Source organism: Nymphalis io, chromosome 23, assembly GCF_905147045.1.
Source record: "Nymphalis io chromosome 23, ilAglIoxx1.1, whole genome shotgun sequence".
Classification (NCBI taxonomy): Eukaryota; Metazoa; Arthropoda; class Insecta; order Lepidoptera; family Nymphalidae; genus Nymphalis; species Nymphalis io.
The window spans coordinates 8872753-8891835 of record NC_065910.1 but is presented as its reverse complement, the minus strand read 5'-3'; the positions used below and the strand labels follow the sequence as shown (position 1 = coordinate 8891835).

At 31.9% G+C, this 19083-nt stretch overlaps 1 protein-coding gene and 1 pseudogene across 1 annotated transcript in view; one reads left to right on the top strand and one right to left on the bottom strand.

Annotated features, from left to right (window-relative positions):
* Positions 1–8813: 8813 nt before the first annotated feature.
* Positions 8814–9603, bottom strand: LOC126777483 (uncharacterized; annotated as a pseudogene).
* A 5188-nt stretch (positions 9604–14791) lies between these two features.
* The window catches only part of LOC126777575 (uncharacterized), an 81992-nt gene continuing 77700 nt past the window's right edge, over positions 14792–19083 (top strand). The window contains exon 1 of the mRNA XM_050500639.1: positions 14792–14867. Coding sequence (XP_050356596.1) covers positions 14798–14867 — 70 coding nt within the window. The 5' untranslated portion in view covers positions 14792–14797. The remainder of the gene's footprint in view (positions 14868–19083) is intronic.

The window sequence follows — 19083 nt, the reverse complement described above, 5'->3', positions numbered from 1 at the left end:
TAGTTTATTTTAATTTTGCTTTCTATGCTCAATCTTGTTTTTGGTCTTTTTAATGGATAACTTTTGAATGGTCCTTGTTGCAATCAGGTTTTTGATTTTTAAAATATTTGTTTTATTTTTTATAAATATATTGCTCGTAATTTAACTAATTTGTCAGAACTCTTATTTTTCTTTTCTTCAATCAATCAATCAACAGCCAATCGTAGCCACTGGTGTACAAAGGCCTCTCTCAAGGTGCGCCAAAGCTCCCGATCCTTATTTTTTCTTAATGTTAGTCATATTTGACATAGATAAGTTTTCTCATTGGTGCAAATATTTGTGCATTATAACATCTAGGATATATAACATTTACTATATATACTATATATCTTCTTGAAAGACCTGATCAAAACGAATCATACATTAATGTTTTTAGTGTTTATTAATATCCAAATAAGTCTAACGTTTATATGTATTTATCATATATTTTTATAACAAAAATAAAAGTATGTACATTTTCAGAAATCTGCTTCAAATAAAACAGCATATTTTTGAGTCTAAATTAGAAATTCAAGTAATTCAATGGAATACCACAAAGACTTGAAAACTTAGCTCTAGACCAGTGAAGTGACTAACTCTTTCAAGTGCTTTTTGTCGACGAAATTATAGCAAAATGGAATTTCATTGAAAAGTCTACTACATCGGCTGAAACATAAACGATATTTTCTTCTTTGTTCGACGGAATACTAAAATTTTGCACAAATATGCACAATAAAAAAGTTTTTTTTCAACAATTTCAAAGATAGAAATGAGATTTGATTGTAATAGGATTAGTACAATGATTTTCGGGGAAACAATAACTGATAGTTCATTTATAAATATATGATTATAATTAATCATACCGCGTGGTTGTGGCAGAGAAAAATAGAACCACCACACTATATTAAACTAAACTGTAATTGAAATTAATATTAAAACTCTTTACTCGTAACAGCCTGTGAATGTCCCACTGCTGGGCTAAGGCCTCCTCTCCCTTTTTCAGGAGAAGGTCTGGAGCTTATACCACCACGCTGGTCCAATGCGGGTTGGTGGAATACACGTGTAACAGAATTTTAGTGAAATTAGACACACGCAGGTAAAGCAAGAGATGTATTATAATCACAAATTAAGCACATGAAAATTCAGTTGTACTTGCCCAGATTTGAACCCACGATCATCGGTTAAGATTCACGCGTTCATACCACTAGGCCGTCTCTTTGAGGGCGTATTAATAATCATCTAAAAACATTAAAAAAACATTTCTTAAGCTGCCAATGTCGATATGAAACCGAGATGGCAATGTAACTACAGTTATAATAAACTGTATTATATATAGTTCTATATATGAAATAAAAAACGTATACTTTTTGAAATTATCAAAAATCTTATGAAGTGCTTATAAATAAATTACATTATGTAATAATATTTTATTACCAGATTATATAAAGATTAAATGTTAAGTAATTGTTTCCAACTTAAATATCCGTGCACTACCGGTTTCATCCGCCTTAAACTTGAATTATACACGTAAGCCAGTTTCATACCGTTTGCCAAATCGGTTGCTCCTTAGTATCGTAACAATTAGTATATAGCCTATAATCTCCTTTCAAATTGGACTGATAGCTCCTGGAATAAGTAAATTTCTATGTGCTATGGCAACCACTTACTAAAAATTCATTATCGTCACAGGCCTTGATATAAGTCCAGTTTTTCATGGCTAGTCCTGGGTCACATAAATACAGCATTATATAATTTTCTTAAGAAACATTTTAACTGTACATTTCTTATCTTCTTTCTTTATTGGCCTTACTCCGAGATCCAGGGTTTGAACCTGGGTCTCGGAATAAGCAGCCCGAGAATCCATCAAAGGCAATCTGGAATGCAATAAAGATTATATTAAATACGTATAGAAGCGTCATCGCTATGAACTTGGAAATAGAGCAGAGATAATACTACTCGGCTGAAGGCTTCAAAGGCTGTTAATATAACTTTACTAATGCTACAAGAGAATGAATAAAGAATTTTTGTGTTATTTTTATATGAATATTGAATTTTCACATTATCATAGGTTGTCCTTAGAACATATATATAATATTATTGGTTTTGAAAAGGATATATTAATATGATATTTTGAAGCAAGCGATTCGTTCGATAGCACAAAAACAATTTTCAAAAGTGCCAATGATACAAAATATTTCCTTTAAAGGATTATTTTTCCCATCTCCAGTCGTTATTCAAGCTTGTATCACGTAATCGTCTTCGGAAGTCCATTACAAAGTGAATTTCGATATCTCTTGTTATAAACTTTGAAATTTCCTTCCAAGTTTAAAATATTATATTAACAACTTTTTACTTCGTAAATTATACGGATAATTAGTTACTGTTTGTATATTAATTTTCATTTCTTTCAAACTAAGTTAAGTAATTTGGATTTGTTTGGGATAAATTAGAAACATAAAAATTTCTTTATTCAAATAATCGTTTATTTATAGATTATTTCTAATGCAGCGTTTAGAAAATGCAAATTGGAGCAGCGTGCTGGATTAAGCTCCAAACCTTCTCCTCAAAAGGGAGAGGAGCCTTAGCCCATCAGTGGGACATTAACAGGCTCTTAGTGTACTACTGTACTACAAAATACCCAAATATGTACATGTTTCAATATGTACATGTTTCAGTATATGTATTTATGTATTTGTGTGCTTGTTTTAATTGATATTCTAGTAAGATTTATTGTAAAATTGTTCTGATTAGATGAGGTATCTGGGAAACTTGTTAAAATTATTCTACCAAGTAATTTATAATATTAATGATTCTGAATCTTCAGCCAAGCTCCTTACCGGTTTTGCTTCGGCAGTATTTACATTTCTCAAGGGTATAGATTTATGTTAAAATTAATATTATAAACAGATGACTGAAAATATCAAATCTGCTTGTTTGAACTCAATCAAAATGTACCTAAGTACATTTTGATTTTGGTTTTTAAATTTGTGTTCAGAAATGCATGCATTAATCTTATTTTTCGTAACCCTCAATTTTAGGATATCATATTAAAATTGAGAAAGGAATTGCATCAAATATACGAGTATTCTCATTGCGAATTAAAATCTAAATCATATTAAAATTATAAGAGAAAATTCGAAATGTACACGAAATCTAAAATCCACTTTTAAATAACTACAAAATAAAGTATTGCTTTGTAAATTAGTATAAATAATCCCGACTGTAGCGTGACTTGACGTTCAAAAGCAAAAAACATACAAAATTTATGTCAACAATTTGGCGTATTTTGTAATAAAATTGGAAGAAAATTTCAATTTTATGATGATCACAGTTTATCGCCGCAGTTAAGTCGATTTCATATTCGAATTTGGATTTAGCTTCAATTAATATACCAGATATTTTTTTAGTTCTTGGCCATACAGAAAAAAATATTACTCTTGCTTATTTTTAGTGATTTTTAAGTGACTATTTTAAATTATTATTAAATAATTAATAATGACCATGGGGATTATTGAAATTATTTCCCGTTACGATACGTTATACAAAAAGGTTTCATATTTGCGTAGTGCTCAATTTTGCCTTGAAATTCTACTTTCAAAAAGGCGATAATCAACGCAATTCGGTGGTCCTTATATTTGAAAATCTTATTTCCAAAGGTTGGTGATGTAAGGAATGGTTATCTTTTCCTACATCGCTAATGTCTGTTGGCGGTGGTGACATACCACCAGGCCATTTATCACCAGGTGGCCATTTTCCCATCCGCCTGCCTATAATATATAAAACATCCTAAGATCGTCATATCAATATCAATATTGCCATAATAAGATAAACTGTATACCCACGTTATCACGCCTCTTTTACCAATAATACGAGTGAAAAATGGAACACAAATAAGAAAACAGCCAGTAGTACAATTGACCTACACATCTGTTAAAATAAAAAAAAAAACTACTTTTCCAATAATTTACAGTTAAAATCATCAGAGAACGTAATATTAATATCACGGTGCATTTTATGCTTCGTTTTCGAATTTGCTAAACGTCAGTGAACGGTTTCAGAGTATTATTGCGTTATATGATCTCGAAATACCGAAAATCTCCCGGGGGCGGAATATACAGAGCTATAAATTTTATAAGTGCACTGTGAACGGCGGCAATATTTATTATTGGGGGTTGCTGATACGCAAAGAGCGCATTTATCCACTAAACCTGTGAACGATCTTCGATCGAGCATTTTGTATATACTATTTGGATAAGAATATATTTAAAGTGTAGTAAAATGTTTTTGAAGTAAGACTTTTTAAGCGTCATATGAGGATTTTGTGGTTAAATTCCAATACAACGTTTCGATGTGCAACGTTTTATATAAAAGACGTCTCGCTTAAAAAGTTAATTTGCTTAATAAATTTATAAAATAATTATTTAATAGTATAAAAGTGAGCTTGGAGATGGCCTAGTGGTTAGAACGCGTCAATCTTAACCGACGATTGTGGGTTCAAACCCGGGCAAGCACTACTGAATTTTCATGTGCTTAATTTGTGATTATAATTCATCTCGTGCTTGACAGTGAAGGAAAACATCGTGAGGAAACCTGCATGTGTCTAATTTCATTGAAATTATGTCACATGTGTATTCTACTTTACTTTACCTTAATATTTTATTGTACATCACACCACAAAGAGAAAAATACAAAACATGTATATTGCCTAAATAAATGTACAATTATGGCAACCTTATACCGCTACATAGCGATCTCTTCCAGTCGCTCGTAAGTAATTACAGATAGGATATGGGGTAGCTGGTGGTATGAATAAAATAATATTAATATTTAATTAAAACAAAACTAATTTTTAATTATAAATACATATATTCACATATTATACATACATATATAATATAAAACATTTTTTATATATATAATATAAAATACACATACTATACACACATCCATAAATAAATTATATTATCAGTACATGCAAAATTATAAGTATATGATATAAATACATACTATATACAGCAACAACGAATAAAACGATAAGTCCTCAAACGTAACAAAAAAGAAAAAAGAAAAGCAAATGAATAATACAAGAAATACAGAAATAAAAGAAATTATTGGTGATAAGGCATTTGAGACAAAAAGAAAGTGATCTTTCACAAGTTTTTTAAAAATATTTATAGATTTGGCCTCCCAAATATTTATAGGAAGATCGTTCCAGAGTTTAATAGCCTAAATTGTAAAAGAATTATTATAAAATGATGATTTATGTTCGGGCACCTTTAAAATCCATCTCTTCACAGAACGAACTACTTCTCCAGGATTTCCTAAAAATAAAAACTACTCCTTCAAGTAAGGGGGAGTATAAGGGTGAAACAACACGCAGTACAGAATAGACAGGATGTGCATATTCCGGCGAAGTCGAATGGGTAACCAATTAAGACGAGAACGAAATTGTGAAATGTGGTCATATTTGCCTAATCCAAATATAAACCGAATAAATGTATTTTGAAGTCTCTCAAGCTTAGTTAATTGGTCTTCGGTTAAGTCAACAAAGCTTGCGTCAGCATAATCAAGGATAGGAAGGAGTAGAGTCTGTGCGAGCATAATTTTAGTAGGAATTGGAAGAAAATGTCGAAGACGACGCAAAGACCTCGCAACAAACACCTTCCTGCTGATCTCATTTACAAGGCGAGTCCAGCTAAGAGTATTATCAAGGAAAACTCCCAAGTTTTTAACACAATCGCAATAAGGGATGACAATATTGTCAAACATTATTGATGGCAAGGTAGACCAGTCAACCTTTGATAATTGTTTCCGGCTGCCAATTATTATGGCTTGAGATTTGCTAGGGTTAACATTAAGACCAAAAGATTTACTCCACTCAAGAATGGTATTGAGGTCGTTATTCATCCTTGCGATAGCCAACGGAAGATTCTCCAAAGTCGACTGGGTGTAAATCTGGACATCGTTTGCATACATGTGGTAGAGAGAGGATAGGTTATGAGTAATCGAATTGATAAAAATAGAGAAGAGTAACGGAGACAACACGCCGCCCTGTGGTACTCCAGCAGAAATATCGCGCCATGATGAGTAAGTATCATCAGTGCGAATACGCTGCCAACGACCACGAAGGTAACTGTTAAACAAGTCAATGACTGCAGGAGATACGTTAAGAGAACGCAGCAGACTAAGTAGGACATCAAAATCAACACTATTAAAAGCATTGCTGAAATTCAACAAAGTCATAATGGTAAGTTGCTTATTGTCCATACCCAAATGAATGTCGTCAGTAACTTTTATAAGGACAGTAACCGTACTATGTCCAGGGCGAAAGCCAGATTGGCAGGGATTGAGCAAATTGTTCTTGTTTAGGAAGAGATTTAATTGAAATTGAATTAGTTTTTCAAGAACTTTCGAAAGGAAAGGTAAAATAGAGATAGAAAATCAGAAAAGGAAACAGGATTAGCTTTCTTTGGAAGAGGTAGAGGTAGGTAACATTAGCGCTCTTCCAAGCTTCAGGAAATATATATATATATATACAGCAAGAGACACATTCATTTAGAATATGTGTGATCACGGGAGCGATAATATCCAGAAAAGGAATGATCATAGTACGACTCACATTATCGCTGCCGATGGCGTTGGATAAGACGGACAGAATGTTCTTCTTAACATCACACACAGTAAACTGACTTAACGTGAACGGAGGATAAAGAGGAACGATACGAAGTCGTAGAAAGTGAGTGAAGAGTACGTGATTTAGTTGAACTATCAAATGAGTTCGGTGGAGCAGAAAAATACTGATTTAAGAGTTCTGCATCTACGTTAAGAATAGATAAGTTCTGAGAAGATTTACCAACTCCAACAGTCTCAAGAAATTTCCAAACTCTGCGAGAGTCGCCGTTCTCGACTGATGTATGAATATAGCGTCGTTGTGCATCCCTACATAATGTATTGCAGCGATTCCTAGCTTTATGATACTTCCTTCGATTTTCTTCAGAGTTATTTAATTTATATTTTTTTTTAGCAACGTTTTTCCTGTGTAAACTATTTTTGATGTCATTAGTTAGCTAGGGAGCAGGGAGGTGTTTCAACTTGATTGGGTGAATCGGAGCATGAACGTCATAAAGAGCAACGAACGAAAAACATCAACCTTATGTTCAATACAATACTCCACTACTGACCAATCAATATTGCGGGCATCAGCACATAGTCGGTCGCCATCCATTCCAGCAAAATTACGCCGCAGATGTATCTTAGGTTTAACTTTGGGAGGGCGCAATTTATACAAAAGAAAAATTAAATCATGGTAGGAAAAAGCATCGGCAGGACACTGACCGTGCTTGGAAACGAGATCAGGAGAAGACACAATTATAAGGTCAAGAAGAGAAGGTTTGGAATTTGGAAATCTGTGGGTCGCCGTAAGGGGTAGAATATGCATATTACACGCTTCACATATAGATACAAGCCTATTAGCCCTATTATCATCCTTCAGTAGACATGTGTTGAAGTCGCCCATTAATATGGTGTGACTATAATTTAGGACAAACGTTTCTACAAGGGCTTTAAAAGAGAAAAATAAATTCGTTAGTAGAGAGGGACAATAAAACACGCCAAGCAAAATTTTTGTCTGGTTTAGAGAAACTTCAACCAGTAAGTGTTCAGCAGAATCAACAGGATGTGACTTACACGACGAACTTACAATTTTAAAAGAAATGTAGGATCTAAGATAGATCGCCACACCACCACCAGTCCTGTTGTTACGATCATTACGAATGAGATGGAACCCTGGCAAAGAATACGATGTGGACGGCAAACAGGGCTTGAGCCATGATTCCGATACTAAAATGGAGTGAATATTACGGGACTCAAAAGACGCAAGCATGTCAGGATAATGAGCCGGAATACTTTGGGCATTTATGTGAACTACGTTGAAATTTTTCACACAGTCAGAGAAGAGAGAATTGAGATTGGCGTTAAGTGGAAGGGAAGAATTTGCACTTTGAAGACTTAAGTCACTCAATGACTCATCACCTGAAGACACCGACAGAAATGCACTACTTAGTATACTACAATTTGAGGACATTATAATAATAAATAATATAAATTAAATTAATGAAAAATAAATAATTTTAAAGCTTACTTAATAACTAGTATTTCTTATTTATTGTAACTGTGCCCGACATCCACCAGCTACGTGAAAGAGACCAAAGTATATAACAAACAGTGAAAAATAATTGTTTACAAAATAAAAGTTATAAAAGTAAACAGAAACATAAAAACATAAAAAATCAAATAATATTGTTGTTCTTAAACACTACATACACACACATATACAGTATGTATGTGTGTGTGTATGTATGTGTATATATATACACATACATAAATACATATATAAATATAAGGTAACGCTAATTTAAATGAAGTGTAATTAACACAGTTAATAAGTTGAACATATGGTAAAATAAATTCCCTACCTGTGTAAAAAATAGCATTATAACTAACCAAAGCAATAGTAGTAGCAACGCAACGAATTACGAGGCCTGTGACGGTCATTAGAAATATAAGATAAACTGTTGCAAAGAAGCCGTGAAATAGTGAGCCCGCGTCACTCGTTGAGAATGCGACTTCCATTGCAGCGTAGTCAAATATATAATCAAAGTTATATAGTCAAAGAGTTGCTTTTTAAAAAAAATAATTAAAATCGAAAATTTTAAATGCTATTTAAGACGCCTATAACTAACAAGTTAATCAATACAAGATAATAAACAAAGATTACACAGATGAGTTAAATAGAACTATATTCTATAGGGCTTTCTGGGCCTAACATTAACGTTTGGTTTCGGGGTAATCAAAGCCACTGAGGTCTGCTTCCCTGCTCCCACCTGCATCAAGGTTGCCGGCGCCGCTGTCACAACGTGGCCTGCACTGGTGAAGCTGCCAGCCGCCTCTGGGGTAGCGTCAACCTCGGCCGCAGAGACGACCCGATGGTGCTTGCTGTCAGGGCCGACCACAACAACACAGGCATCCCTCGTCCAGATGCGGGATACCCCAAATCGTTTGCACGCCGCAACAAACGCTTCGTGTCAGCCCTTTATCAGAAATTCGGACAATATGATACCGCTGCCCATTAATTTAGACTTGCCGTACCATATCTTATTGCGGAGCCCCTGATCACAGAATTTTATCAAGATAGCACGATGCTTATTCCTATTATTTGTACGACCCAAGCGATGGCACCTCTTAATATTGCTTACTGTGATTTCTGCCAACGATAGCCGCTCTCTTAACACCTTACACACAATCTCCGCTGGATCTTCATTGTGGGCTTTGGGACACATGAACAAGCAACATATTCCTCCTGGATCGGACCTCCATTTCCTCCTGCTGTCTGAAGAGAATTTGAAGCTGCACCTGCAAGTTCTCCAGCGCCGTCATCACAAAAGCTTGAAATGCACTAAATTGCGCATGTATATTGGACGTCGGGCTGGCTGCAGGAATTGACGACCGAACTTCCCTCTGGAACTCGTTCATTTGAGGTGTGAACGTGGCCGCTAGCTGCTCAATCGATTTTTAAAGCTGATCCATTGTAGTGTTTGCAAAAGTGAGTGGTAGGCAGTGATGTGGCAAATTTTTAGATTAGTAATTAAGAATAGGGTTTAAACAATTATTTGACGTTGAAGCCGGTGGATAACTGAACTCACAGGTACATTTTATTTATTATTAAACTTGTTGAAACAAATATTAAATATTATTTAAAAACGAGAACTGATTATAATGTGTTTACTTTGTTGCGCCTACCTCCGAAAAAATTCTACCAACCCGCATTGTAGCAGCGTGGTGGAATAAGCTCCAAACCTTGTTCTTAAAAAGGAGAGAAGGCCTTATCCCAGCAGTGGGACATTAACAGGCTGTTACTGAGCTTAGAGAGCTCAATAGACATGACATGTGCTTCAGATAAAAGATTAAATATATATAAGCCATCTAAAACTAGGCTTAAACTTTTGTATAAAAAATAAAGTAGTGATCACTCAGCATCTTTTGTTAGCTTCGTGACGATTTTATATATAAAATTTTATACATAAGATCGTGTCAACGCTGCTGACCGTTAAGGGTTTCCGTCGCCTGGAACTAATCCTGAGTGTAGAATCAGGTTATGCTAACCATTTAAAGGCATTGCCATCTGAACTGAACCAACATTTAAAACTTCAACTCTTTAAGAGGTTCTAAGGCACCACGCTAAATTTCACCTAAACCAACGAACGAGCGATCTCTTGTCGACAATCTTTTAATAAAGGACATGAGATTGATAAAGCAGTAAGATCAATTCGTAACAGCTATAGAAAAAAATGTAATTAATTTAATTTATACTTAACAAAATATCTAGTTAATAGAAATGTGTTCGTGTGTATTTTATACCTTATATTATATTATCAAATCGATAAAAAAATACAATACTTATAAAAAAACAATAAAAAAATCCATAATGTTTAAATAATAAACACTTTTTTTTTCTTTTGACATTAATGTAATTACTTTTACAGAAAGTAATCAACTACAATACAATTCTTGTTATCAAGTTCCAATTCACGTGTACTCCATGAAATTGATTAATTTGTCAATTTTGTTTGTCTTTTGATCTACAATTTGATTCTTAGAATATATCAAGACTTGAACAGTTGATCTTTAATAAAAGATTCTTCATCGAACTGATAAGGCAATTTTTTTTGTTTGAAGGAATGTTCGACATGGCGGTGTTTTTTGTTTCATGTTATACAATTATAAATTGTTTGTGGACTTTCCTCTTATATGTAAATACTAACATAAAAAATTTATATCGTAATACCTATAACTATAATGGTCACACGTAAGTAATATTTCCAGTCGTCATATTGCAGCCAATTTTCACCAAACCATTTAAGTTATACATCTAAACCTTCCTCTTGAAATACTCCGTTCATTGGTGAAAACCGTATGAAAATCCATTCAATAGTTTTTGAGTTTATCGCGTTCAAACAGACAGACATAGCATGGGATTTTTTTTATATTAGAATAATAGTGATAATGCCCAGAAACTCTATAAAAATTCTACTTAGGTTTGTTCACTACACATACTGTCATAGATGCACACACTGAGTGGTAAATATTTTAAAATCTTAAACTACGTGATACAGTATAATATAATATTCTTCATAATAAATGAAACTTAAAACAATTTTTTATTATAAAATATAATAATTTCTAAATCGAGGGCATACTATTCTCTTTCTGTTATACTTTTTTAAAATATTAATATAATTCTGTTATTTTAAATAAATTTAAAGAATGCTAGCAAAAGTAATTGTTGCGAGGAGTTTAATTATTAGTCGGATTTCTATTCTACAATATGTACTGAATAATCATAATAAATACTTGTATATAATTCTAGAATAGATAATTTATATATTATCGACTATTCCTGACTGGATGAGGAAAGCGGAAAACTGGGAACTTTTGGTGCATCTTGGGTCCAGCATTGGATTGTTAATAGCTGATGATGAGGGTGATGATGATGTTTTGTGATATTAAATGGGTTTTTTATCTTATCATCATACATTTGTGAACTATCGAATTATGCTAATACAAAATATTTTTATTTTTAAGTCAAATATACGGATCCAAAATGCTCGACACCATATGTTATAAAATAGCGGAAATTTTTGATCCGTTGTTTTTTAACACAACGGTATAGAACAATAGTGACGTGAAAAATAGGAAACGTGGAACAAAACCGAGTTTAAAACAATTTTCGGTTTAAATGTTCAGGTCAAACAATCATTTTTTTTTATTTTTTTTTTAAATTTTTGTTCTAAAGCATTTAAGGGCTATTTTCAATCACTCAACGTCAACTGATAATAAATGTAACAAAAAGCAAAAAGAGAAATTGGTATTTGGTGTGTTTTTTTTATAGCGATTGTCCCTCACCTAGCGAGGAAACAATTAAAGCTTGTTGTTGATGATATTCTGTATATGTAATTATCAATACAAACACTGCTTATTAATTTTTAGAATACGGTATTTGTTTCTATACTCACATTCCGTTGATTTGCATCAATATTTACTAACTAATAAAAAAGTATTATAACAAAATATTATGCCATACAAGATTATATGTTGGATGAAAAATAAAGAATATGCACCCTTCAATTTGTAGATCTGTATCCTGCGTAAAAGTAGTATTTAATACAATTTAATACAGTAATTTTAATTACAATAGTAATATTAAAACAATCAGTGCAATAAGAATCGCAAACGTAAGTACAAAAAAAAACCAACGAGTAGAAGAGAAAAAAAAAATGAAGATGCAGGAAAAAATGACGAAAACTTACACTTACCAAATCTAATCCACTAAATATCCTATAACTAATACAAAGAAACTAATATTATTTATATGAACTGTTCCAAGAAATATTACGTTTATATTCTCTATTTATTTTTTAGGTTAATTATTTTTTAAGGAAGGAATAACGTATCCTATTACTCTCTTAATAAATTATTTTTGTATTAGGGAATTAATAACTTCCAATTTGCTATACTTATTGAAACTTGGTTGTGTTAAATCTCTTCTATATTTGAGTTAAAGTATTATTCTAATAGTAAATCATATTTAATTGTTGCAGGTACAATAGTTTTTAAGAGTCTTAATTGAAGTTTATAAATTTTATTCCGTTTTTTTGTAACATCTAACTATTATGTAAGAACAAACTCGTAACGCAGCAGAAAACGGTCATAAAAAATCAGAAAGTGATATGCGACATTGACCATAATAATTATAACATTTCAAAAACATAAGTATCAAAATAGTATATCACCATAAGTCGGTAGTCAACATTTCACGGGTGAGTAATGAAGTGAGCAGAATAACACTGCATAGATACTTAGCGTGTATGAAATAACAGACTCGCCTAATGATTTATACAATATTACTAGTAATAAGAATGCACTGTGTTCTCTTATACTGACTGTCTGACTATTTTAAATGTTTTAAATTGTGAACACACTTCATTTAAATCATTTCCATATTAAATATTTTTAATAATATATAAACTGGGCTTTGTGCAAGCTCGTCTGGGTAGGTACCACCCACTCATCAGATATTCTACCGCAAAACAGCAATACTTGATATTGTTGTGTTCCGGTTTGAAGGGTGAGTCAGCCAGTGTAATTACAGGCACAAGGGACATAAAATCTTAGTTCCCAAGGTTGGTGGCGCATTGGCTATAAGCGATGGTTGACATTTCTTAGAATGCCAATGTCTAAGGGCGTTTGGTGACCACTTACCATCAGGTGGCCCATATGCTCTTCCACCTTCCTATTCTATAAAAAAAAAAAAAAACATATAACAACTAACAAAACAAATATCGGGTTTAATTTTTCAAAAGTTCTGTCTCATAATTTAGGACGAATGTACGATGAGTGTGAGCATATAGCTAGAACCTAAAAATATATTAAAAATGTGCCCCACATTACTAAAACTTAAATTCTGCCTCTTTATAATATCGGTATAGACATATTATAACGCGCGCGCGAAGCCGCGGGCAACAGCTAATATAATTATATCATTGTAAGACTATTATTGGTCTTTCCTTAAAATAATATTTAAATGGTATTGAAATTTAAACCAAATTTACATTTGCGTGTCAAATAACCGAAGACAATTACCAATGCAAATTTTCGAAGTTTTATCAGGCAGCGCTTCCGTAAATAAGTTTTACTTTTATAAAATTTAATAGTGATTTATGAAACTTTAAAATATTCGCAGGATTTTTTTTATTTTTTTTTTTATTTCTTCTAAATTAATTTTTTTACAACACTTTCTTAAACTGAAAAAAATCCCACAAAGATTTTTCCTCATCTATTAATAAACGAAATGTATTTAATGATTATAATTAACAAATACAATAAAGCCAACATAAAAAAACACAGAAAAAAAAAATGAATAAGTCTGTTTATACAAAGAATTAACATTTGTACTCTTTTTTCTACACTCATCCTTCAAACCGGAACACAACAATACTAAGTATTGCTCTTTAATGGTAGAATATTTTATGAGTGGGTATACCTACCCAGACAGGCTTGCACCAAGCCCTGCCTAGTTAAAATAAAAAGCCATTTCGGTCCATATCTTACAATCATATGTTAAAATCCAATCGCTATTTACATAATTAATATTAAAAACAACTAGAATTTCTCTTTATCACCGCATATGTCCGTTTAATACTTAAATAACAAATTTGTAATGTTAAAAACATTTTCTCTGAAAGTAAAACTACTAAAACTCTATCGGAAGTACAACACTCCATCATGTTGCTTTCAACTTGAGTTAAAAAGTTTAAAAACTTGTAGAAAATAATAACCGACCGTCGAATCATAACGGTGTTTCACAAGGTTCAATATTTGAGCTGTTTTTGTTTTTCTTTCATGAATATGATAGCTCAGTTGGAAGTTATTATAAGCCAACTTTAAGTATGTACATAATAATAATAAATTATTAACGGCATTGTTAAATAATAAAAACTAATTTATAATGAGTAGACAGTCTTTTTTTACAAAATACAATTGTACACTTTTTGCGCTGTATATTTCATTTTGGTTGTTTCATTTTTGTTCTTTGAAGCTTGACAATACTTAATAAAATGACTTTTTTAATATTAAAATAATTCCTATCTTATATGCGATTTTATATTGAAAATATTTATTGAATTATAACTTTCATCTTTCAGGTATTAAACCCACGACAGAGATGTCGGAGGGGCAACGGTGTCTGGGGATTGTCGTGCTTCTCATCCACACTGTTATTGGTACTGGAGAAGGTAGGCTTATATGATATATTTAAGATCTTATAATCTTAGAGAGCAATTAACATAGAAATAAATCTTATTTAAATTGAACTAAATATAAATAAATAAGGAATTTCGATAATGCTTTTAATAAGATATAGATATTTTATTTTTTGGTTTAGTATTGGGTAATTTAAATCAACTAATTCATATTTTCTTTGCCTATAATGTTTTACTTGAAAAGAATAAATTTAGATACCTTAATGGGATCGAGGAATCTATTTCGTATTAATGTTTATTAACTTATTATAAATATGTAAACATCTTTTCAAATATATATTTTATTATTGATTATACATTCGAGTCTGATGATGGTAATAAAATGATTGATAAATAAACCATTTTTGTAATCGATCTATTCTTATTGCTTTATCTTAGATTCAATTAAGATTTATTTTAATGATTAAAATTCTTATTCTACTTTTCAATAATTTAAGATTTTTATTTAATGTTAATTAAAAAAAAATAACTGCGCTAAATCCTAAGATGTATACACCGCAATGCTGCAGTTTCCGCTCCAGATCCTCTCATTAGCAATCTTGGCTTACTGGCACGTTGATAGGCTTAATAGCTTCAGGCGTTATTTTGTCGAAGTAAAATTCTATTTATAAAAAATAAAATAATTATTTTATAAAAAAATGTACGAAGATTTTTATACATCAAATTATATTAAGCAATATTGTCTGCTGTTACTATATACCTAGGTATAATTTGACACCATTTGAAAATCACGTCAATATTTGCCAAACATATATTAAAAGCAAAAATATTAGGTTTCAAGTTATTATTTTTCATGTCTGTATTTATTTATTTTTGTTTATTTGAAATTGAATGAACACTTCCAAAAGTTATAATAATCCAGATCATATATATTTCTATTCAAATTATTTTGTGAATTTATATTAAAGTCTTGTCGCTATACAAAACATAATATTCATTGAAATTTAATGAATAAGTGTTTCAAAAATATATTGACTTCTTTCACAAATTGTAACAACTCCAAGGAGTATTTAAGTACACGTTTACTAATAGGCATATTAATTTTACTATTTCCACTATTAGTCTGCGCGTGATTTAGTTCTATATTATACACTACAGTTGTTTTTATTGCTGCTAAAGTCAAACGGGATAGCTCATCGGTTCCATATAATCGCGTCAATAAATTCTTATTACTCTCACGAGTTCGAGGTTATTTGACAGATAATATTAAACTAACAATGTGACATTACAGACGTTGTATCTGAAATTGAACATTATAATGGGTATTGGAATTTGAATTCAAAATAGTATTACGTTTTTTTTTTATTCAAGTCGACTTTGAATCATCAAGCGTTTCAGATTGTGGATTCTACCGAGATGAACCTGCCTTCTGGCCATGAAACCTTGTAGTTATGCTTTTTTTTTAGAAAAATACTTTGTATTAGTTCACACTTAATTCCTGCACGAGAACTAGCAATCGTTCAATCCACGTATTTTTGTCAGACATATATTCAGTAATTAAATGAATAATAATATTGACAAAGAATTATTTCAAATTATATATAAAAATTGGAGATTTCTGTTCAGTCTTTAAGTACTTTTATAATTCATTTCTTGCTTTGGGGTTAAGCAACGCGAGAAAACGTGTACGTAATATGGAAATTCAAAGATGAACAAGCGGTGTCTGTTATAACACAGACAAGAGAGATATTCCAAGTCTTTCAACTACAAGATGCATAAATTTGAACACGTACATCATATACGTGTGTTTTCTATATTATATGAATTCCTTTAATAAAGCGAAAACATAAGCTTAAAAATAGATAGATTGATTGATTTTTATGTTGTAAGAAGGTCGGACGAGGATCACTACTGCCCATAGACATTGGCAAAATTAAATAAAAAGTCCTTTATTAATACTTTTATTTGATTTCAAAGAATAGATTAATCTGGAACGTCGCAGATTAAATTAAAATACTTAGAAGACATCAAGTTGGTACAGAAAAGTCAATAAAGAGTGAGCAATAAAAAACCGTTTATTGAATGCCAAGTTGACTTTAAGAATGCAATAACTACACCGATAAATTTAATACGTTCTTAAGGCACACTGAAGCAAATACCAAGATTTTCATTTGTATACTGACTTGTTTCGCTTAATATAATACTGGCATGTGCTGGAATTTTTATTTATTTGCTTTAAATATTAACTCGAGAACAATCTTTTTTATTCTATTTTATATTTAAAAATATACTCAACCTGGCTAGTCACTTGTTGGGAAGTGGTCACCAGCGGCCATAAATATTGGTACTGGAAGAAATATTAACTACGTATATCTTATACTTTGATTCAGTCCAAAATTATGGGTTTTACTAGGTGGTAGGTCTTTGTGCAAACCCTGTTTAGTGGGTAGGTACCACCCACAAATCAGATATTCTACCGCTAATCAGCAATTTTTATTATTATTGCGTTCTGGTTTGAAGGATGAGTAAGCCAGTGTAACTACATGTACAAAGGACTAACATTTTCGTTCCCAAGATCGGTGTCGCATCAGCGATTTAAGGAATGATTAATATTTCTTACATCGCTAATGTCTATGGGTTGAAAATATAAGTTCATTTTCAGTTCACAAACTATTTACGAGCAAGAATCTACGCAAGTAAATAATTTCTAACCATGCTCTCAACAATTGTTATATTTATATACACTCCATAGTCGTATAAATGTCGTTAAAGTGGCATTAACAAGATTTATATCAAGTAACTGAAGAGTACTTATTGAGGCGTGTCTACACGTCAAACGATCACGCCTCAGTAAATGTAGCGAGACAATTGTCAAATTAGGTTATATATGTTTGCATATACTTGATGGTATATATTTATGTTTGACTATGTACTTGATGGTAGCCCATCGGATTTCTGTAATCCCCTCCAGGTAGGTAGCGCTTACTCATCGCGTTTTCCACCGCCGACCAGCAATAGTTAGTATTTTGTGTTCCGTTTGAAAGGTGAGCCAGTATACCAGTTCCCAATGTGGTGCATTGACAATGTAAGGCATCGTTAATATTTTTGTCAGTGCCAATGTGTGTGATGTACACTTACCATCAGATAAAAATGAGCATTTTCCAGTCTTTCCGCTAATTTCAATTATATTTTTTTAACTACACCGCACTCATTTTATTTGTGTGTACTTAACTAAAAATCTCTATTATTCTTCTTAGATATATATAAAAGTTATCGAGTTTTAGTTTTACCAGCTAAATTAGATTGTCAGAACCGTTGTCACCCTATTATATGTAGGTCTAGAAATCAAGTATCATATCCTTTTCAAAATCATTTCAGGCGTGTAAGCTTCTATTCTAGATCAGTTGAAGTATCTGGGACTTACACTACATCATGAATATATAAATATAGCACCCATATATGAAAGGGGTTGAAATCCAGTCAACATGTTTACTAAAAGTTTTGTTTTCGCAAACGCTAAAGCAAGTGTCACAAAGGAGTTTATTTCGCTCGAATCTTTTTTATTCCTGCAATAAAAGTGCAGAATTTATGATGTGGCTAGTTTGTGGTTAAAATAAAATTCTATTTTAAATGTAGAAATTTAAAACGTTGGTTATGAAAAAATATTTACGACAGTTAAATAAATAGATAGATAGATAGAACAATTAGTAATAGTCACGAATATTATTTGAAGTGAAAAAGTAACAGCCTGTTAAATATGTCCCAATTCTGGGCTAAGGCGTCATATCCTTTATGAGGAGCTTACTCTACCACGCTAACCCAATGCATCCTCTCGATTTTATCCTTCACCCCGAGCATGAGATGAATTATAAATACAAATTGGCACATGAAAATTTACAAGGATTTGCTCGGGTTTGAACTCTGTTAAAAATTTATCGGTTCTTGTGGCTTCATGAGGTACAATATCAATCAATGTTTTCATAATAAAAAATCATTCATAATCATTAATATCTATATATAAGTCACAATTTTCACATTCGACAACGTTAAATATACCAATACACAAACAAATAGACGACATAAACAATATGAAGTAGTGAATACAAATAGTGAAATATTCATCAAGTCAAGCGCTTTAATTTGAACGTTTTGAAACAAGATGCCGGTGACAGTTCAATCGGTACTTTGAAAAGAACTATTCCAACTTTTGTGATGCAAACGAAAAATAAAAAATGAATTTTTTCATTGA